The 24,109-nt window shown below is 36.8% G+C and overlaps 2 protein-coding genes across 6 annotated transcripts; one reads left to right on the top strand and one right to left on the bottom strand.

Annotated features, from left to right (window-relative positions):
- Nucleotides 1-329: 329 nt before the first annotated feature.
- On the top strand, nucleotides 330-8,274 carry bccip (BRCA2 and CDKN1A interacting protein). Of its 5 annotated transcripts, none has more exons than XR_014032138.1 (8): nucleotides 330-734; nucleotides 849-923; nucleotides 1,070-1,150; nucleotides 2,380-2,469; nucleotides 2,602-2,789; nucleotides 6,954-7,119; nucleotides 7,227-7,462; nucleotides 7,989-8,274. XR_014032138.1 is itself a non-coding variant. In XM_081393439.1 (7 exons), the coding sequence occupies exons 1-7, from the start codon at nucleotides 504-506 to the stop codon at nucleotides 7,395-7,397; spliced, it is 1,002 nt and encodes a 333-aa protein (XP_081249565.1). In that variant the 5' UTR covers nucleotides 330-503; the 3' UTR covers nucleotides 7,398-8,274. The 5 variants fall into 5 exon arrangements, 1 of the variants encoding a protein (XP_081249565.1); XR_014032139.1 differs by having other exon boundaries at nucleotides 8,090-8,274; XR_014032140.1 differs by having other exon boundaries at nucleotides 7,227-7,449; nucleotides 8,075-8,274.
- On the bottom strand, nucleotides 8,164-23,529 carry dhx32a (DEAH (Asp-Glu-Ala-His) box polypeptide 32a). The gene is made up of 11 exons (XM_081393438.1): nucleotides 23,060-23,529; nucleotides 20,808-21,001; nucleotides 19,507-19,879; nucleotides 17,565-17,798; nucleotides 17,343-17,436; nucleotides 15,066-15,215; nucleotides 12,594-12,785; nucleotides 11,777-11,917; nucleotides 11,513-11,703; nucleotides 9,887-10,077; nucleotides 8,164-8,523 (listed from the first exon to the last, which is right to left on the bottom strand). Exons 1-11 carry the CDS (start codon nucleotides 23,315-23,317, stop codon nucleotides 8,349-8,351), a joined length of 2,193 nt encoding a protein of 730 aa, XP_081249564.1. The 5' UTR covers nucleotides 23,318-23,529; the 3' UTR covers nucleotides 8,164-8,348.
- Between the last annotated feature and the right edge of the window lie 580 nt (nucleotides 23,530-24,109).

The following is a 24,109-nucleotide window of genomic DNA, read 5'->3' on the forward strand; positions in this document are numbered from 1 at the left end:
TTCTCAAATAAACAGTTTGTTTTAATCTAATCTAATCATAGATAGATAGATAGATAGATAGATAGATAGATAGATAGATAGATAGATAGATAGATAGATAGATAGATAGATAGATAGATAGATAGATAGATAGATAGACTCGTCAAATATCAGATCCTGTTTAAAAAAAAAAAAAAAAAAAACATTAATTTTAATTATAAGAGATTCATCACTAAGGTTTAATTTGTAAAATAACCCAAACTCAATGCTGGGGTAAAACTTAAATAACCACGTAAACTATCGGGGCTATATTAATATGTCTATATATAGGCCACACATTATTATTTAAAACGTGATTCAGCGTCATTGCTTTCTTAATAAATAATTAATGATTTTCACGCAGCACCCCTCTGTAAAATATGGTATCTTCTGCTTCCCAACACAGCGATCTGAAACAGACGCCATTGTGGATCTTGTGCAGGGGGGTATTGTGCATGTTGCCCATACGTCTACTGTGAGCCAAGATGGCCGATAAGACTCATCAGTTTCCTAACATGTGGATAACACAAAACGTCGCTGTGCGTAAACTCGTGTCTGTTTCCTGCGTGCTATATTGGAGCAGCATGGCTTCATCTGCGAAGCGGCGAGCTATTGAAACGGGTCAAAACCCCCAAGACAGCAATGAAAGCTCGGACGAGGGTCTGGAAGACTCTGGGGACGAGGGAAGTGAAGATTCAGAACAAGAAATAAACGAGGTAAGTTGCTATTTTAATTGTTATTGCAACCAAAAAATATCGTGATGTGCAGGCCAGGCTGGTTTTGCGTTTAAACACGCTGTTTAATGAGCAATATATGTATTTTGGGTTCAGGAGGTCGTCGTGGATTTTGAAGCACACGCGATAACTGACAACGACTTTCACGGCATTAAAACCCTTCTGCAACAGGTACGTTACGGACGTCAGTGTTTGTGTAGCACTAAATATACAGAAGTAGAGATTAAAATGGCAACAACGAATTATACGTTACATACACACACATATTTATATCTATATTTATATACATATATGTATGTATGTTTTTGTTTTTCCAGCTGTTCCTGAAGTCTCACGTGAACACCTCTGATCTCACTGACATCATCATTCAGCAGAATCACATTGGCAGTGTTATCAGGGTGAGACTCATTTAAATATTAATATAACTTTACTGCCCATAACTGTGTATTTAATTAACAGATTTACAGTAATGTTATGTAACGTTACATTCATTGTAATCAGGGTGGTCCGTGGAAAGGTTTAGAGAAAAATAAGAAAATACGTTTTAAATAAAATGATTAAAATAAATAAAACAATAGTGCTTTCAATCGATTAAAAAATTAACTAATCACATTTTTCTGTAATTAATCACACCTAACATTAATGTTTTTTTTAAATATATATTTTATATTGTAATAATTTCACATTTAATCTCCAAATTAATGTAGAAACAAAGACCGTAGCCTATATTTTAAATATTTGTTTAATGACAGTGCCATTCAGCATTAAAGCTATCAATTTTAACATTTAGTATTAGGCATTAAATATTATAGCAACTTTTAATTTAAGTGAACTCAAAACTTCTTCCCATATTAATAAATGTCCTGTGCCTTCAATATATAAGGGTTTATTTTTTATTCTTTTGGTCTATTTACTTATTCTGTCAAAATGCACAAAAAGTTATTGTTCTCGTTGCTTTTGAAACCATGTAACCTTGTAAACAGTGCTTTAAGATTTTCAGGTAGGATATATACAGAAAGTGAATAAAGTTATCAAACACTGCACAGTCTTCACTGCATAAATTATAAATTAAATCTAGATTAATCCATATTAAAGCTGCCAAAGTTATTAAGTCAAGAGCAGTGAGTGGTTTTCTCTTTTTCTTTTGTTCTTTGATTATCATTAATGACAGACAGCTGCAGGATTATTAGGCTTCTGTCACTTTAAGATCTGACACACATACTATTTTCTCATAAATCTTTACATTCATTATCATATATAGGATGATCACATTTGGGGGTCCGTGGCATCTAAACAATTTAAAGTCTCTTCCTTAATATTGGGGATATTTAATTTAATTTAATTAATCAATCAACAATACTATTGATCAGCATTACCAAACATGGACGTTTTCCACTAGAAACAAACATTGATGTATTATTTTAATTTAATACTGTGAAGCTGCTTTGATACAATCTGTGTTGTGAAAAGCGCTGTTTAAATAAACTTGACTTGACTTGACTTAAAATACATTGATAATAACCATAATAATAACCAATGTATTGGACATCAGGATTAATCTGGTTGTGTCCTTAATGATCATATTATCAATGCATGTTTTTGAATATTTTCTGTGTTCTTGCTCCAGCAAGCTGAGGTACTGGAGGACAGTGATGACGAGGGCGACACAGATGAGGTGTTTGGATTCATCAGCATGGTGAACCTCACAGAGAGACAGGCGAGAGACTCATAATAATACTCATATTTATGAATGCTAACATGAATATGCTTTATGTTGGGGATCTGGAATGTACAAAAAACTGTTTGTGTTCCTGTCTGGTTTTCTGATGGCTGTGTGTGTGTTGAACAGGGTGTGGAGTGTCTGGAGAAGCTGAAGGACATGATTATAGAGCAGTGTGTGAATTCCAGCTCTCTGGATGTTCAGGAGAGGTTCGAGCAGCTTCTGTCGGGTAACGGGCCCTCAGTCGGGCTGCTGCTGAGCGAGAGATTCGTCAACGTCCCGCCACAGATCGCCCTACCGATGCACAAACAACTCCAGTAAGTGTTCAACAGATCTAACCAGCAGAGGGAGTGTGTGGATCTGAAGATAATGCAGCTGCGTGCATGAAATAGGGTTAAAACATTCAAATTGTTAAAAAGGTGACTTTATAAAAAATTTGATGTGCATGAACAATACAAAAAACTATATTTTATCAAAATCTCAAGCAGGTATCACACTTTTTAAAGGGCCTATTTTTAATTAGAGTTTTTTGATCTTGGATGCATGTGAACTAGAGTGCAGATCGGGCCGAATTTTTCTGTCCGAACCCGACCCGAGACAGACAGTTAAAATCCCATTTTATTCTCATACTAATGACACATGTAGGTTTGTTTGTGTGGAAAGCCCGCTTTTATTAAGCAACTGTAGGAAGGCATTCAGAGTTGTTACGGTAGGCCTAATATTTGACATGTATTTTAATCACAAAAATGAACGTTTGCATCAAGTGAAAGCATCAGGCACATTGGCTACCTACATAATAAGCTGTTTTAAATTTAAATTGTTCAATGCCTTATCGCGCTGATGTGACCGAACCCGACCCAAACATAATTTCTAAATATCTGTCTGAACCCGGTCCGTCGGGCTCGGGTCGGGTATCCATCCTCTAATGTGAACCTGTTGTAGTAGACTCCAAAACAAAATTAGCAACCTGCAAAAATAGTGGCACTTAAACAATTACCATCCCCAGTTTTTCCATTGTCACTCACTGTCATCCAACTAGCAGATGCACAGATATCCGTCACTCTGTTGATGCTCTCATGTTGTGTCAGGCTGAAGGTGTTTTGATGTTATTGACTGTTTGCGGGCGGCACTAATTCCATCTCGTGGCTTTTTAAGGATCTTATGTAATAGTATCTCTTATGTGGGTCAATGCATAGATAAGCAAAATCACATCCCCAAAATCCCTGTTTCCATCTGGAAAAATGTAACTGTGTATATACCACTGATATACAGTGTTTTCTGAAATGATTCAGTTCTGCTAGAACGTTCAATATCTGCTTGACAGAACTAGTTTGATGTATGGCAAACCGTTTTATCTTAAATTGTACCCAGCGTTACTCGTCGTAATTGCATTATTACTAGTAAGAATTCAATTAGAGAGCTTTCTTATTCAATTATTACTAGTAAAAATTACAATTAGAGAGCTCTCTTATTCAATTATTACTAGTAAACATTACAATTAGAGAGCTCTCTTATTCAATTATTACTAGTAAAAATTACAATTAGAGAGCTCATTCAATTATTACTAGTAAACATTACAATTAGAGAGCTCTCTTATTCAATTATTACTAGTAAAAATTACAATTAGAGAGCTCTCTTATTCAATTATTACTGGTAAAAATTACAATTAGAGAGCTCTCTTATTCAATTATTACTGGTAAACATTACAATAAGAGAGCTCTCTTATTCAATTATTACTAGTAAAAATTACAATTAGAGAGCTCTCTTATTCAATTATTACTAGTAAACATTACAATTAGAGAGCTCTCTTATTCAATTATTACTAGTAAAAATTACAATTAGAGAGCTCATTCAATTATTACTAGTAAACATTACAATTAGAGAGCTCTCTTATTCAATTATTACTAGTAAAAATTACAATTAGAGAGCTCTCTTATTCAATTATTACTGGTAAAAATTACAATTAGAGAGCTCTCTTATTCAATTATTACTGGTAAACATTACAATAAGAGAGCTCTCTTATTCAATTATTACTAGTAAACATTACAATTAGAGAGCTCATTCAATTATTACTAGTAAACATTACAATTAGAGAGCTCTCTTATTCAATTATTATTAGTATACATTACAATTAGAGAGCTCTCTTATTCAATTATTACTAGTAAAAATTACAATTAGAGAGCTCTCTTATTCAATTATTACTAGTAAAAATTACAATTAGAGAGCTCTCTTATTCAATTATTACTAGTAAACATTACAATTAGAGAGCTCTCTTATTCAATTATTACTAGTAAACATTACAATTAGAGAGCTCTCTTATTCAATTATTACTAGTAAACATTACAATTAGAGAGCTCTCTTATTTAATTATTACTAGTAAAAATTACAATTAGAGAGCTCTCTTATTCAATTATTACTGGTAAAAATTACAATTAGAGAGCTCTCTTATTCAATTATTACTAGTAAAAATTACAATTAGAGAGCTCTTATTCAATTATTACTAGTAAACATTATAATTAGAGAGCTCTCTTATTCAATTATTACTGGTAAACATTACAATAAGAGAGCTCTCTTATTCAATTATTACTAGTAAAAATTACAATTAGAGAGCTCTCTTATTCAATTATTACTAGTAAACATTACAATTAGAGAGCTCTCTTATTCAATTATTACTAGTAAAAATTACAATTAGAGAGCTCATTCAATTATTACTAGTAAACATTACAATTAGAGAGCTCTCTTATTCAATTATTACTAGTATACATTACAATTAGAGAGCTCTCTTATTCAATTATTACTAGTAAACATTACAATTAGAGAGCTCTCTTATTCAATTATTACTGGTAAACATTACAATTAGAGAGCTCTCTTATTCAATTATTACTAGTAAACATTACAATTAGAGAGCTCTCTTATTCAATTATTACTAGTAAAAATTACAATTAGAGAGCTCTCTTATTCAATTATTACTAGTAAACATTACAATTAGAGAGCTCTCTTATTCAATTATTACTAGTAAACATTACAATTAGAGAGCTCTCTTATTCAATTATTACTAGTAAACATTACAATTAGAGAGCTCTCTTATTCAATTATTACTAGTATACATTACAATTAGAGAGCTCTCTTATTCAATTATTACTAGTAAACATTACAATTAGAGAGCTCTCTTATTCAATTATTACTAGTAAACATTACAATTAGAGAGCTCTCTTATTTAATTATTACTAGTAAAAAATACAATTAGAGAGCTCTCTTATTCAATTATTACTGGTAAAAATTACAATTAGAGAGCTCTCTTATTCAATTATTACTAGTAAAAATTACAATTAGAGAGCTCTTATTCAATTATTACTAGTAAACATTATAATTAGAGAGCTCTCTTATTCAATTATTACTAGTATACATTATAATTAGAGAGCTCTCTTATTCAATTATTACTAGTAAACATTAAAATTAGAGAGCTCTCTTATTCAATTACTAGTAAAAATTACAATTAGAGAGCTCTCTTATTTAATTATTACTAGTAAAAATTACAATTAGAGAGCTCTCTTATTCAATTATTACTAGTAAACATTACAATTAGAGAGCTCTCTTATTTAATTATTACTAGTAAAAATTACAATTAGAGAGCTCTCTTATTCAATTATTACTGGTAAAAATTACAATTAGAGAGCTCTCTTATTCAATTATTACTAGTAAACATTAAAATTAGAGAGCTCTCTTATTCAATTACTAGTAAAAATTACAATTAGAGAGCTCTCTTATTTAATTATTACTAGTATACATTACAATTAGAGAGCTCTCTTATTCAATTATTACTAGTAAACATTAAAATTAGAGAGCTCTCTTATTCAATTACTAGTAAAAATTACAATTAGAGAGCTCTCTTATTTAATTATTACTAGTAAAAATTACAATTAGAGAGCTCTCTTATTCAATTATTACTAGTAAACATTACAATTAGAGAGCTCTCTTATTTAATTATTACTAGTAAAAATTACAATTAGAGAGCTCTCTTATTCAATTATTACTGGTAAAAATTACAATTAGAGAGCTCTCTTATTCAATTATTACTAGTATACATTACAATTAGAGAGCTCTCTTATTCAATTATTACTAGTAAACATTACAATTAGAGAGCTCTCCTATTCAATTATTACTAGTAAAAATTACAAGAGCTCTACAAGTGAATTTTTACTAGTAAGAATGCAATTACAGAGCTCTGCAATTATACATATCTTCAATTCGTTTTTTTCTACTAGTAAAAATTCAATGAGAGCTCTCTAATTGTAATTGCTTCTAGTAAGAATTGAATTGTAGAGCTCTCTAATTTAATTATTACTAGTAAAAATGCAATTACGACGAGTAACGCTGGGTACAATTTAAGCTAAAACAGCTTGCCATATTGATGTGTTTCTGATTTGTAGACGCAATTATTTACCGCATGTTGATGAAAATGCTGTTGTTTGGTTGTACAGGAAGGAAATGGCCGAAGCACAGAGGACCAATAAACCCAGCGGTAAATGCCAGTTCTACCTGATGATCAGCAAAACCTGTAAACCAGCCAAGAAGAGCATATCTGGTCAAGCTCAACCCAAAGAAGAGATCCGGTTTGTGAACGATGAGGAGGAGTTCTTCTACGAGGTAATCAATATGAAAGCATAACTGACGTTTGCTTTATTAATAATACATATTGTTGGTTTAATTGGGAATCAGTTTTGAACATCTCTTAAACACTTTTTTCTTCACAGCAAGCCACGCTGAAGTTCAGCTACTCCGTTCAGGACGAGGCTGACTCCTGCGCGACTGGAAAGTGGTCGTATGACGACGTGCCGCTGAAACCGTTCCGTACCGTGATGGTGATCCCGATGGACAGGATGGGAACCATCATAGATAAAATGACTGAATATCTGACCGTCTAAACTGAACTCTGCTCCTCTTGTGGTTTATTTTTAAACGTTGTTCAAGAAAAGAGTTTCGATGAGATGTTAAAGGGTTAGTTCACCCAAAAATGAAAATTCTGTCAGTAATTACTCTCCCTCATGTTGTTCCAACCCCGTAAGTCTTTCATTCATCTTCAGAACTCAAATTAAGATATTTTTGATGAAATCTGAGAGCCGTCTCACTCCTCCATAGACTGCTAGGTAATTGATATCTGCCGGCCCAGAAAAGTTAGTAAAGACATCATTAAAATAGTCCAAGTGACTACAGTGGCTCAATCTTAAGTTTATCAAGCAACGAGAATACTTTTTGTGCGCAAAAAAAACGAAGGCTTATTAAACTATTCATTTTCTTCTGTGTTTCTCTGAGTGAGTTCACATAGCGTAACAGCGCAGCGCTTCTGGGTTGTACGTCAGAACAGAGGCTCACTATTGGCCAGCATCACACACATGACCAGCGTCGGCCATCTTAAGGTTGAGCCACTGTAGTCACTTGGACTATTTTAACAATGTCTTTACTAATTTTTCTGGAATGGCAGAATGAGATTACATAGAAGCCTATGAAGGAGTGAGACGGCTCTCAGATTTAATCAAAAATATCTTAATTTGTGTTCTGAAGATGAACGAAAGTCTTACGGAGTTGGAACAACATAAGGGAGAGTGATTACTGACAGAATTTTCATTTTTGGGTGAACTATCCCTCCTTTAAATGTCCCAGGTCAAGTTTAAGGTTGTAATAAAATGTTTAAACTGGCCAAAAAACAGATTGATAACAAATCACCCCAAACCAGTGAAATCATTTATTAATTCTGTACATAATCAGTTGAAATTACCCACAAAATAAATGACCCAAACATGATTCTCGAGTGTCTTTTTCAAAAGGAACAATACAAAACATTTGAACTCTATTTACACAAGCATGTTTTGATGAGGTCACTGTATGACACATCGGTCATGTGATTCGGCCTCTTCCGTCTGTGGCGCAGCTGGTTGAGGCTTCGCTCTCACGCGCCCCGTCCTGTCGCTGTCCAGAATGAGCTGCAGGATCTCTTTACTCTCACTAGGAGGCAGGTTACAGAAGAAGTACTGTGGTGCCATTTGAGTGAACCTGAAAACAAAGAAGGGAACGAGACTGAAAAAATGCAGGCATTCTACTGTTTATACAGGGTTTTGTTTTTAAAAGAAAGGAAAACTTGTATTCTGCAGGGACAATTACATTTATAACATCATTAATGCTGTTCTTTTGAACTTTCTATTCATCAAAAGTATCCTGGGTAAAAATTGTTTCCACCAGAATATGAAGTGTTTCTTGAGCAGCATATTAGAATGATTTCTGAAGGATCATGTGACATGATGCTGAAAATTCAGCTTTGATCACAGGAATAAGATATATTTTACAATATAGTGTATATGTATGCTGTTCTTTTGAACTTTCTATTCATCAAAGAATTTTGAAAAAAAAAATTGTGCACAACTGTTTTCAACATTGATAATAATAATGAATGTTTCTTGAGCATCAAATCATATCAGAATGATTTCTGAAGGATCATGTGACACTGAAGACTGGAGTAATGATGCTGAAAATTCAGCTTTGATCACAGGAATAAATTACATTTTAAAATATATTAAAATAGAAAACAGTCATTTTAAATTGTCATAATATTTAACAATATTATTATTTTTTTTTTATCAAATAAATGCAGCCTTGGTGAGCAGAAGATACTTCTTTTAAAGTCTTACTGACCCCAAACTTTTGAACGGTAGTGTATTCACATAGAAAACAGCTATTTTAAATTATAATAATATTTCACAATATTAATGGTTTGGTTTTATGGTATAATTGATCAAATAGAAAGAGACTTCTTTCAAAAACATAAAACTCTTACAGATCTCAAACTTTTGAACAATATTATGGCAATATTCATCAACATTTTTTGATTCAACAGCCAAGAGTTAAAGACATTATCACAGCAAACTGATTTTATTAGAGGTACAAAAATTATTTTTATTTCCAAAGATGTTAACTGGACACCTTGGCTGAATTAAACATGCAACTTGAGATCATCCATACTACAGATTAAAATGTTTATTGTTGCATGAAGTGTTCTGTTTTTATTTTTTGTCAGTGTTTATTGTGCTGAATTAATTAATTAAAAAGCTAGTATTGCATTCTTGTAACATTTATAATAATATCCAGGACGTTCACAATGGTTGTGTTTACATCTGCTAAATGAATAAATGTCCAAGAATAGCACAGGTGATCTGAAGCTGATCTGGTTTAATCCTCATGCATATCATGCGATGTATAATCTGAAAAGCTCTCCATTATAAATCTAGATTATTAATGATGACACATCAAAAACACGATTACTCTGGGTGACGTGGCATAATAATGTTTGTAGCAGTAGGCAAGCTTTAGTCGGAGGAAAGGACTAAAGAAAGAGCTGTACATCGATAGGAGGAATACGTACGCCTGCGGCGAGATCTGTGTGACGGTCCGAATGCAGTTGTCGTCGGAGAGGTTGTACTCGTGGAACAGAACCCACTCCGGCAGACCCAGTTTATGAGCCTTTGCTCCGTAACCAGACAGACGGTGAACCTGAGCCACGTGTTTATTCAGCAGCATGAAGTAATTCCCCGAGCCGTCCACATCTCTGGCGATCTGAAGAACACAGGACACGCTTCATAAAACACATCAATGACTGACACTTCAAATTCAAGCCCAAAACCTACTTAAATGAGACTACATTGAGTCCTGAGACAGAAACATTCTGATTAAAAAGGGACTATAATTGTTATAAAATTTAAAATTCGAAGATAAAATATAAAGATTTTAGACAAAACTGTCTAAATCTGTGTTAGTGAGCACTTCTCCTTTGCCGAGAAGTCCGAATTCATCCACGACCATCACCTCATGTTGCAGCATGATAATGCACGGCATGTTGCAAGGATCTGTACACAATTCTTGGAAGCTGAAAACATCCCAGTTCTTGCATGGCCAGCATACTCGCCGGACATGTCACCCATTGAGCATGTTTGGGATGCTCTGGATCGGCGTATACGACAGCGTGTTTCAGGTCCTGCCAATATCCAGCAACTTCACAGCCATTGAAGAGAAGTGGACCAACATTCCATAAGCCACAATCAATCACAAATCAACTCTATGCGAAGGAGATGTGTTGCACTGCGTGAGGCAAATGGTGGTCACACCAGATACTGACTGGTTTTCGGACCCCCCCGAGTACAGTAAAACTGCACATTTTAGAGTGGCCTTTTATTGTGGTTAGCCTAAGGCACACCTGTGCAATAATCAAGCTGTCTAATAAGCATCTTGTTATGCCACACCTGTGAGGTGGATGGATTATCTCGGCAAAGGAGAAGTGCTCACTAACACAGATTTAGACAGATTTGTGAACATTATTTGAGAGAAATAGGCCTTTTGTGTACATAGAAAAAGTCTTAGATCTTCGAGTTCAGCTCATGAAAAATGGGGGCAATAACAAAAGTGTTGCGTTTATAATTTTGTTCAGTGTACACTACCGTTCACAAGTTTGGAGTCAGTAAGAATTTTTATTTTTTTGGAAAGAAGTTAAAGAAATTAACACTTTTATTCATCAAGGACACATTCAATTGATCAAAAGTGGCAGTAAAGACATTTATAATGCTACAAAAGATTCTATTTCAGATAAATTATGTTATTTTGAACTTTCTATTCATCAAAGAATCCTGAAAAATAAAATGTATGATGGTTTCCACAGAAATATGAACTGTTTTCAACAATCATAAATGTTTCTTGATCATCAAATCATCATATTAGAATGATTTCTGAAGGATCATGTGACACTGAAGACAATGATGCTGAAAATTCACAGGAATAAATTACACTTTACTATATATTCACATAGAAACCAGCTGATTTACATTGGAATAATATTTCACAATTTTTACTGTATTTTTAATTAAATAAACGCAGCTTTGCTGAGCAGATGAGACTCTTTTAAAAACATTAAAAATCTTGGCGACCCCAAACTTGTGAACGGCAGTGTATGTATTTTAATTAATATACAAACGTACACAAGGCGTAAAACTATTCAGACCTGCATGAAGTAGCCAGCGAGCAGCGCCCTCTTGATATTGAGTGCGTTGGTCTTGGTGCCAAAGGCAGGTTCAGAGATGGGAAGCTCGATCCTCTTCAGAATGTCAGTGAGTTGGGCTCTGATGGCGTCTGCCGTCTGCAGCGAGGCGCAGCTCAGGAAGTATTCCTCACACCACTGCTCCTGGCTGAAATCTGTCACACACAAATCTGTCAAAAGGGCTCGCTCTTCCACCCGAGCATTCATGAGTCAAAGCGCGTCGCTCACATGGTTCCTTCTGGCTGCGTTTGAAGGTGTTGTAAATGTTGATCAGGGTGAAGTGGTCGCCCTCGGGATGCTGGAACTTCATATGACACCGCATGACTTCTGTTACCATGCCAACAGGAGGCTCAATGAAGCAGCTTGGTGCTGATGGAAACAGATGTAAATTATTACATAAGAAAGGGATAATGTACATCCAGCCGGTTGTTCTCTCAGAATAAAGAGGCTTGCATCAGCCTGAAGGGGGTTATTCTGAGATAACAACCGGCTGGATGTAGGCTACATTATCCTGCTTATTACACGGCTACTTGCCACATAAGTAAATAATTAGACACAAAATATTGATCTGAGTTGAAATATTTTATTAGGTCTTTAAATGCAAAGCTTCCATGAAGAGAGAGCAGTTGCAATGTTCAAACTAGACGGACATTTAAGAGATACGCTATACAGTCATACCACTTATTACACAGCATTTCACCACATAAATTATTATGGAGATAAGAGGTATTGAATAAAATCATACCGGTTTGTATTTTATAATCCAACAGTGTACAAAACAATAGTCACAAAATGGCAGCAGCTGTGAGTCCACGATACTGGATGACATAATTAAATAACTGTACACAAAATATTGATTCGACTGAGTTTTAATATTTTATTAGCTCACCAAATGCAAAACTTCCATGAAAAACCCGGATGAGACTGTGTGTTATCTGTTTTCAGCGGTTGTTATCTGGGAATAACATACCACCAGATGGCACAATTGACCAATCAGAATCAAGCATTCCACAGAGCCGTGTAATGATATACGTTAAAACATTACCTGTGAGCATTGCAGCGATGGTTAGCATCTCACTGGCGCAGTCAAACTCACAGGACGCCAGCAAAGCTTTGGCCATCTGTGGATCCAGAGGAAGCTCGGACATGATGATGCCCATCTCAGACAGGTTTCCATCATTGTCCAAAGCAGCGAGATAATCGAGCTCCTCCAGCGCCTGCATGAGCCCCTCCGGATCTGGAAGGGGAAAGTGTAAAGCAACGAACATCATGCAAATGTGCTTCCTGTGACTTATTATACATGTGCTAACTAATGAAACAAGTGTGGGCAGTTGTCTCTGGCATTTCTAAAAAATAAATCACTTGATTTAAAGTCCCCATGAAATCAAAATGGACGTTTTTTGGCTTTTAGTATGAATATGTTAGCCTTACCGTTATCTATAAGCTAGTGTGTAGAAGATATAAGCATTCAAAACTGAGTCTCTCACTTCTGCCAATATGGATCAATGATTCGCTCTGCACTTCAGCTTCTCATCAGATTTTCTGTCCAATCAAATGCTCTCTAGAATCTGAAGCTCCGCCCCCTACTTCATAAATAGACGCTGAAGCTGCAACTGAAATCGGTCACTCATTCACACATTTACTATTTTCTATGTGGTGAATGGAACATAGTGCACTATATAGGGGATAGGGAACAGTTCAGACAGTGTAATATGCTTTCCATCGGGGAGAATAAAGTATGTTTTCACAATAGTGTCACGTGAGACATGATCGCACAGAGTGGATCATATGATCGAGTCCCGCAGACCAGAAAACATACCAGACCCATTTGAATTTTGCACTGAATGCTGTATTTTAAAGCGATATGGAGGAAATTAGGAGGAGAAACGGTTCGCGATTAGGAGGAAATTGCATGTAAACAAAGCGCTATTGGCTATTTTAAACAAGGGGAGGAGCTTGTCGATGTCCCGCCCTGTCTTTCTGTTTCAGTGGAAATTGTGTCGAAACATTAAAGGGATATTTCACCGCATGTGGATGAAAGACAACAACTCCCAGAATGCACTTGCTTCGCTGCCCTACGAGGCCACTCTCCAGCCACGCCTACCGGTTACAGAGGGCAGTATCGGGAGAAATGATACAACTAGGCTACTAGTCGACTCGAAACTGAAAAGACGGCGTTTTATGGTGAGATCCCCCTATGGGCGGGTTGAAGACATGCGGGACGAGCTCCTCCTACTGGCTGGAGTCTCTCGCCTCTGGACAAAAGAGCCTCCGATGAGCTAAATGACGATTTTTGCATCATCTGAGTTTTTTTTCCAGACACATAATTCAGAAATCTCTCGTCTCAGGGGAACATGAGGGAGGGAAGCACGGTCATTCAAAGATACTACCGGGTTTCTACTGATACAAAGCTTAATGCTAATCGGTGAAGTATCCCTTTAAATAACGCTGCACGTTTCAAGGCACTTTAGTGGGCCATTAATCAGGCAGTTCTCCACATTTCCACCATCACTGAGCTTTTCTCTTCCTGTTTATATTATGTCTGTTGGCTGTGCTTATGTCACTAATGAATATCTCTCTTTCTCCTCTGAGCTTCCCACAGTCCAAACAGTGACCAGAAACAATGAGTCTAAACCCAGCAGACACAGAGTTGTCAGTTCAGCAAATGTACGCATGCCTGAACACCAACCAGCAAACCCGTCTGTGCACGAGCACACCTTCACATATGAGCAACACTTATAGATTACATTACAATAAAGGCCCGATTTACTTCAAAGTGAAATCGAAGAACGAACTGGTGTGACATTTCGAACAAAATCAGGCCAAAACTAATTTTGTTTTGTGTTCATTTCGGGAGTTCGAAACAGCTTGACAAATACCACCTTTGAACCTATTGGTCCGTGGCGATGATGCAATAGGTGGGCGTGGCTCTGAGGCTCCGCCTTCTTCTCCAGTCCATTTCCACAAGTAAAAACATGAACACACTGGAGAGCTGCTTTATACTAGAAAATTAAGTTCTAATTGAAAGAGATGTTTAATACTGTAAAGCTGCTGGTTTTAAGCAATCTGTTATATAAAGTGTCATGTAAATACACGTGACGTGACTTGACTGGAGTGTCGAATTGCAGAGCTGGTGCAAACATCCACATCACTATGATCAGATGCTTTCTTAACTGTTGTTTTCTCACCACTGGCATTTTTGTTGTTGCGTTAATTTTGATGTTGAAAGGAAAACATGCACACATTTACATATTCATCTTAATGTGCGGCATCCGGATGTTCGCTAACAGTTTATCGCTGCTCACATATTTCAAACTTCTTTTTACTCCAAAGCGAAGAACGAAAAAGAACTTCGCCATAAGACTTTTAGTAAAAACTGTCCGCTTAGAGACAGATAGAGAAATGTGTTTAGAGACATTTCTCTAATCTGTAAAGTTAGATGTTGAAGAAGATCCTCTCTAAAGTTCTTTTATGCCACTGTGAAATCCTAGCCCACAAGAAATGAAATCTCACCCACCAGGTCTGCTAATGAAGTCACAGTGTCCGATGCCGGCCACCTCCATCCTCTTCAGAAAGAGCGCTGTGGACGTGATGTTTGAATCCAGGATCCGAGGAGGGATCTCGGCGGGCAGCTGAATGTCCTCAGGATACAAACAGAAGCACTTCCCTTCAAACCAACAGATTCAACATCGATTCACTACTGACAATATTGACGTTTTCATCTAAAATCGCGAATTTCACTTTAAATATTGCATAAAACATTTACGAATAAAGCACAGTATCCATCCCATGAGTTCAAGAGTACAAAATCATCACTTCCTGGGAAATTGGTGCAAAACATCTGTAATAATGCTGCAAAAACGCCGTCATGTGATCTTGCGCTCAGATGCTGCTGTTTGGGAACACAATCGTGCGAGACGCTTCGGGAGGAAATTAAACCAAATCATTCTGATGACAGACTTTGGCTCAGGCGTTTCAGAACAACCAAACCAACATTTGAGACGCTGTGCGATGTGATTGGTCCACTGGTTAGTCCAGTTATCCAATCCCATCCTCTGTTGAGGCAAAGTCACATTTTTTTTTTTCTGTTGCACATCGAGGGATTTATTCTGTAAATGTGTTTCCATCAAACTTTATATGCATGTCTTTTTATCTGATAAAGAAATTAAACGTCTCAATTGAGCACGTAAGGTTTTTTTGTGCATTTTTAGAATTTATGCACATCTTGACATTTCTATCCAACATTTTTTTTTTATGTGTGATATCCCAAAATTCACATACAAATAGGTGGATGGAAACAAAGCTAATGTCTCTCTACAGAACAGCCAAACAAATTAATGGAAAATTTTGTTGTACTAAGAATTATGACAATTCTGTTTTATTCTTCTTCACAATTAATTCAGCATGAAGCTCATAATGTCAAAAACTCATTCAAACTTTTACAGATTTGTTGGTTTTTGAAAATCTCCTTTTGACTTATACTTAAATTTAATCTTTGCCATTCATGAAGTAACCGACGGTGATGATATTATAATATTTGCATTATAATGCAATGCAACTGGTGCAACATATTTGCATACAGAATTGTGATTGGCACAATGTTGCTTTGTTTAAAGGTGCTCTAAGTGATGTTGGGTGAAGTCACTTCTTGTTGACGTTCAAAGTATTGTCAAACAAAACGGAGGCTAGCTTCTCATTCCTCCACTCCCCACACCCCTCTTCATGTGCAAACGCACTAACCCCCCAAATCATTCTCGTCGGTTATTGGCTAGAACACTGTTTGTTATGTTTCGTGGTCCAGGCTGGGCCAGCTTGTTTTTCTTGCTGTTTGTGGAGCCTGGGCTGTCTACAGATACCCCTTTTCCACCAAGGCAGAGCTGGTGCTGGTTCGGAGCCAGAGCCTAGTTTCAAATCGGTTCTTTGTTTTTCCACCGCCAAAGCACCAGCTCCGAACCAGTAAAACTGGTTCTTAAGTAGCACCAAATCATTGCAGGGTCTAAAACGGAGCCAAGAAAGAACCGCTTGCGTCAGGGGCTGGGGGCGGGGTTACCGTGACCAACAAGACGAATAGAAACTTGTGACCGCCATTTTTAAATAGCAGCTAGTCGAGCTAATAGCAGCTCGATTATAATATCCGTCTATGTAAGTTACGGCGAGCTGCACGAACGCGTTGGATTCCGATGTATTTTTGCAAATCCATGAGCATCCATAGTATTACAACGTCCGTTATTGTTGATGGCTTGTTCGAGATGCATCGGAGCGGCAGGGACCGATCGGAGTTGCAGGGTGTTTGAAGAGCACACGACTCCTTGTGCTTTTAGATCGCTATCGCAGTGCTTTGATGTCACGCGGCGATCGATCTGCGAGAAGCCGATGCATCTCGAACAAGCCTGGCGTGTTTGTGTTTGGCGCTACCGCACTAGCGGTTGCTGGGCAACATGAGACGTATACAGTGACGTAAGATCTGGCTCTGTTGTGGCTCTCTAGCCGGTGGAAAGGCAAACCGGTTCTAGTAAGCTCGTCAGTCGAACCAACTCTGAACCAGCTCTGGCTCTGGCTCTGAACCAGCACCCGGTTCTTGTTGGTGGAAAAGGGGTAAGAGACCGCGTTTTTTAACAGCGTGTTCAGGGGACAGGCAGCTAGCGGATAGTGAGGAGATGTTTGCTGTATGTGACAAAAAATGTTTTGGCCTAAAAAACACGTGACATCGCTTAGAGCACCTTTAAGTAAACGCAATTTTTAAGTCTTAAAGAAACCGTTGCTTGAGCACAGATTCTGCTGAAAGTTAACGCACCTGTTGATCCAGTCAGTCGTTTGCGGATTTCGGCTTGACATCTACTGATGGGTCGGATGACCTCTGAACTGGCTCTCACTCGTGGGTTATATACCTACAAAAACAATGCCACACAGAAAATATTAATTTATTGTTACAAGACTTTTCACTCATATTGTTAGTGCAAATATAAAAAGTAAAAGTTGAATTCATTTTTTGGGACATGATTTTCAGCACACTCACTAATCTCTTCTCTACTCCAGTATCAATGACAAAACTAATAGTGTCCACCGGCCAGAAGAGATCCTCTGATTGGCTACAGGAAATGAAGACCCGCCTACTCGTCTGTTGGCTTTCTGTGATTGGTGGACATATTCCGTTGTGTCCGGGGAACAGAGGAACCACTAACAGCTCTCCCAGAGATGCACTCATTCTGGACGCTTCTTTAGTGAGAATATTACAGGCACACACAACCTCCTGAAACACACACACACACACACACACCCCATTATCAACAACAACAACACAAAATGTGTCCAACAGATAAGAAAAGTAACACCTTAACTCAATAAGACATATGATTCGAGGTAACATTCCTGTCCGTCCGATGCACAAATGCCATCTGAATGCAAAACGTATGCGAAAGTTGACTCACAAGTTTGTTCAAGTCACAAACCCCAAATATGAGCAAACACAGTTTAGATTTGTGAGAGGCATTAATGTGATTTTACGGAGCAGAGAGTCAGTAACAGTGGAAGAGCTGAGTGGACTCATTCATTCAGACGCTGCTGATTCTGCTGAACACAACAATGGCATTGACTTCATGCAGAACATTGTGTTAGCGCTGCATCACTGTTAGCTACTGTTGCTACTGCTAAAAGTTATGATTAGGGATTTGAAGTCTCTAACCCATCTTCTGCGTGCAACTTGTTCCCTTGTTGGTGTGCTATTATTTTTCTAAGTGATCAGACTTTTAAGCCAATAAGAGTGAAAGAGAAAGAGTGAAATATAACATTGAAGAAGGGACTCAAGCCTTATCAACAAACCAGAATATCAGAGAGACTTGAACTTGAAACCTACACTCCTGTCATTTGAAAAAAGAAATGGATACTTTTATTCAACAAGGAGGCATTAAATTGATCAAAAAAAGACGATAAATACATTTATATTGCAAGAAAATATTATTTTAAACTTTTTACTCAAAGCTCATTCTAAATGTTTCACGGTTTGGTTTACACAAAAGCATTTCACAGCACAACTATTAATAATACAATGACAATATATCAGAAATGTTTCTTGAGCAGCAAATCATCCTATTAGAATGATTTCTGAAGGATCATGTGACACTGAAGACTGGAGTAATTTGATCCTTTGATCACAGGAATAAATTACACTTTACTATATATTCACATATAAAACCCATATTTTAAATTGTAATATTTCACAATATTACTACATTTTTGATCAAATAAATGCAGCCTTCGTGAGAAGAAAAGACTTCTTTCCAAAAACATAAAAAAAAAAAAAAATCTCACTGACATAAATGCTCCTGTCTAATTGGTCAGTGAGAATATTTAGAAGACTAAACATTGAGCTCTCCAGTTCCTGAATCATCCCTGCTTAGGGTAGCCTGGTTAAAACCAGACCATTCTCAGTAGTAACTGAGTTATGGTCTGGCAAAGCTTCATTAATAACTCATTTCCAAAGGGGCGTCACCAACGGACGTCGCTCAAATGCCTCTGGGCGCAATTGGATAGACCTAAAACCAATCAGAGCGATCGTCATCGTGTAAAGCCATATGCTGCGTCCCAATTCGCCTAAGTTACACTACGCCATAAAAGTATGTACTCTTTTTGTGAAGAAAAGGTTTTTACTTTTGAATGTGTAGCAAAAAAGTAGGCAAGCTTTGGGACATACTACTTCATCATCTTTATCGGACGGATCTGTCGCGTGCATCCTGTCATGTAAACTGCCCTGTCAATCATCTTGTCACAGTTAAAATCCTCTATTAAATGTAATTTAATTTCCTAAATTTGCCGGAAGTTGTCTGGGTTTTCCCAGGCTATGCTTAGGGTAGAATTTGCAACAACTCTGGTTAACTGCCCAAATACTCAATGCTTATATTTTTGCTCCCATAACATGCAGTGCATGAGCTGTTGTAACGCACTAGCGCACGCCACCTCACCTGCTCAGAAGCTAAAAACACTGCTACGTCTCCAGGCTCTCTGGATCGATGGACCTCCAGAGCGAGTCTCAGAGCCGAATAGAAGCTCTCAGAACTGATGCTGTTGCTGTGGATCACTTCACCGGCGCTCGGGGCGTCCACCTGCAGGCGCGGGACGTTCCCGTAGTGTGTGAAGAGAGTGTCCGAGGCGGGCGGCGCGGACAGGACCACCACACGCAGCTCGGGCCGCTGGAGAAGCACCTCTCTGAGCAGACCCAGGAGAACATCAGTGCTCACGGTCCTCTCGTGGGCCTGGTCTATCACCACCACCCCATAATGCTCCAGCATCGGGTCCGACATCATCTCACGCAGCAGGATGTCATCAGTGCAGTACCTGCAGCCAAGGACGTACATTTGGTTTTGAAATTTTATGCTACAAAATAGGTGCGCACACACACACAAAATGTTTTATCAGCATTATTGGTGACCTGAAATACAAGCAAAAACAAAAGCAAAAAACAACTCTTATTATGTGCTTTTATAAACGGGTTTTGAGACATATTTGACAAGACAAAGTTCTTTAAAAGAAATAAAATAAATTTTCTATAATAAAATGAAATAAGACATTTGATTAGACAATTTTTTTATAAAATAAAATTGGATTTTTATCTAATGTTTTTCATTAATTGGTTTTTAGTAGTGCTGCCAAATCAATTCATCATGATTAATCACATCTAACATAAAGGTCTGTGTTTTAATAATATTTATAATGAGTGTGTGTGCATAAAATACATAATAAAAGACATATTTGATTAGACACGTTGCTTTATAAATAAAATATGCCTTTTTCTTTTATTATTTGTTATTAATAGGTTAAGGCATATTTATCTAGGCACATTTCTAAAATAAAATAAAATAAAATAAAATAAAATAAAATAAAATAAAATAAAATAAAATACATACTTGACTAGACACATTGACATAAAATAGAACAAAAATATTTTTTTCCATGCATTTTATCCTCTGACACGTTAAACATCAATTCAATCTCAGTAAATTACATGTTTATTTATTATATATTTATTTATACATTATTCAGTAGTCCTCCATAGAGAAGTCATAGCCAGAGAAATGCCTCCCTGAACTTGTGAACCCGTATAATAATGCAAAAAGGCCTCAAGTATGTGTCATGCATTTGAGGAGCACATTCTTCTCATACTTTAACTGGGCAAACCAAACCACAAAACATAAAATATCAGAAACTTGAAACCCTTTGGTAATAGTGAGCATTTCAGTGTGGTTTTCCTGAGTTTCCCACAGACCTGAGAATGGTGTCGTTGGAGCAGCACGTCTCCAGCGGGATGCTGTATCCGATCTCGTGGCCGATGTTGATGTCCATCTCGTCTGCAACGCGGAGGGCCAGATCTACAGCCTGCCGTCTCTGGATCTGACTGCACACCACCACACCGTTCTGGTACTGCGCACACAGACAGAACTCGGCACACCACTGAGGGATCTACAGGACACAGGGAACACACTTCAGGTAACGATTATGACAACTGTTAGCCTGTTGCTCTCCTCTCTCTATGTGCCACACACACTGCTTTGGTGTCAGTCTTTCTCTGCCGGCGGTCGACGTTAAAATCTGTCCTCGACTGTGTTTAACAGCTGCGGGTCTGAGATGTCTGCGCATCTGTTAAAGACAGGTCGGGTCAACTTAACAGATGCACGGCTTCCTATTTCTACTTAATACACATTTACAAACTGCAAAATCATAATGCCAGAATATGCATTATGCAAAATCAACAAATCAATTATATATATATATATGCTTCCATTCAAATGCCAATCATTAAAAAAAGGACCAAAAAGAGACATTTTAGCAGACACTTTTAAAAACAAGATTTAAATAACAGGTGTAATTCAGGACTCAAAATTAGGGCATATGAAAAAAAAAAAGAAGGAACAAGTTTAGTCTGACAAAAACCTCCCCACATTTTATTTTGTTTTATTCTTATTTTTATTTTATTTTATTTAGATAATTTAAGCTGATCTAAAAAAAAATCTGTTCTTAATCAGTATTACTTGGTGTCAACTATTCTTAAAACAGAAAAAATGCACAAGATAAGACTTCATAATAAGATATTCATATTTTAAGAGAAATGTATTTTGATCAGTTCCATTGTTAGATTTTCGTCTTGTTTTAAACCTAGCACTAATGTATTATTTCTAGTGCTGTCAAATCAATTAATCGCATCTAACATAAAAGTATTATATATATATATATATATATATATATATATATATATATATATATATATATATATATATATGCGCACACACACACAAACACCATACATACACACACACATATATGTTGTTGTGTATATGTATATACACACACACACACACACACACACACACACACACACACACACACACACACATATACATATATATACATATATATACATATATATACATATACATATATATATATATATATATATATATATATATATATACACAAATATTTATATTAGAAGCGATTAGTTGATTTGACAGGACTATTTCTTATTTTCTAAAAACTATTTTGAGGTGCACAACACTCAAATGATATAAAAATGAAAGCAGAAGCAAAGTTTTGTCCTCCGCTGAATGAACACTGTTTGTTCAAACACAATGGTTGTAAGCTGACTGACTCACTCCACAGCAAACATCCTCATGATACACAACTGATGACCTCATTTACAACGAAGTAAAGTATATTTGCTCAGATTTAAGAATCACGATCAGCCCAAATGCAAACAGCAGGTCTGAGACTCATATCATGCAATGGAGAAACAGCGTTTAGTTTATCTATTATTATGTTCAATTTCTAGAATGTCTGGAATCTAAATGAAATTGGCCGCAACCCGCAGGATTTCGAACTGGAAGAGGGATTTACTGAATTAAAATGAAAAAGAAATTAAATAGGCTACAGCTTATTAGTCCCAATACAAGTTTTGCAACAACACATCAGTAATTTGGATTCATAATGCATAGTTATTATTCCAAGATATGTAGAATAGGCCATTTTCTCAATTGATTAGACATAAAACACTGTCAAAACAATTAACAGACAGACTTTAATTTTCTCACAAAGTGACAATGATTATTATTTCTGACAATACACAACTGTGACAGACCTCAGTCCAATTCAAAAGCATATTGATTTTCATAGTAAAGAAGAGGTGCTGGTCAATGAACAGTAAAGCGAGAAGTTCAACCTCTCACACTCATGGCAGTGTGTAGGCTTTATGTTTCTCCAGACTATTTTTAGTGCTTCTTATTAATGTGCTTAAGTTAAAACTGATGCTATATTTACACACTTTCCTGAGATTACTAAAATGTCAATGAAGTGTCTCGGCTTGTTTGCAGTCCAGCCGAATGTAAAATCAATGGCACATTTCAGCCAAGAAACATCCAAATATAGTAAACAAATCGTCAAAAAAAAGTTTAGTATGTTGACATTTAAGAAGAGCACAAAGTGGTGTGTAAATACAGTAGAAGCGTGATAAATAAGCATGCTCACCTGTGTGCTTTTGCCAGTCTTGGTTGTTCCTGAGACTATAACAATCTGATTCTTTTCCAGCAGAGTCATGAATTCATGTCTGTATTTCCAAACAGGCAGAGTTTTCCTCTCCTGCAGGAGTCTGTAGTATCTGGAAGAGTATGGTAATCCATCAAACTGATTGAGCTCCAGATCATCTCCAAACTCGAACAGATCACAGTCAGATTCCTCCTCCTCTCTCTTGAGTTCTCCTTCTGATATCTCACTGTTTCCAGCCATACTGACCAGCTGAACACATGTGATTATTATAAAGTCACTCGATCAGATCCTCCACACCTCCGTGCTCGTGCATGTGTCCTAAACACCCTTAAAAGCTCGCTATAGTTGGAAATCTCACAGCACTGTCTGGAAACGCTGGTGTGCTTTCGTGCGCGCGCTCTGTCGTGACCGCGGGCGCGTGACCTGCCCAGTTAATCCAGTTAATTCACATCGCAGCTGCGCGTGATCACAGAGATGTATACAACCGCAGGTGAATGAGAGTACGAGACTGTCATCACCATCATAAACAGTTGTTTTATTTTATACATTGGCCATATATTAATTGACTATCAAAACAAACTTTAACTGTCAATAAGAAATACCCACTAAAAAGTGTGACAACTAGCCCCGTCCTCCCAGCATTATATAAAATGTTAAAGATCATCATCATCTAGCCTGGAAATCCAGACCCAAATCTCCCAAAAAATAGATTAAGTTCAGATGTTTCAGAGACATTTTCATTCAATACTTTATGTACTGCTTCATACAGCGTCTGTTTGAACAAGAATAAAGTTCAACATAAGCTACTATCAATGAAGTGGAGTCTACGTTTTTTAATCAATTTTAATTTGATAAACATGACACAATATAACATCGCAACTACATGAAAAGAGTATTTAGTGTTATAAAAAAATGATCTGTGAGCTTTAGGTGTGATCGAATAAACACAAAACACACGTGATCGTTGTCATGTGGTGAATCCGGCCAATCGTGGAACAGCTGTGTCTCATCAGACCTCGTGCAGCCGCTCTT

This window comes from Scardinius erythrophthalmus (assembly GCF_964197995.2).
Source record: "Scardinius erythrophthalmus genome assembly, chromosome: 18".
In the NCBI taxonomy this organism is placed as follows: domain Eukaryota; kingdom Metazoa; phylum Chordata; class Actinopteri; order Cypriniformes; family Leuciscidae; genus Scardinius; species Scardinius erythrophthalmus.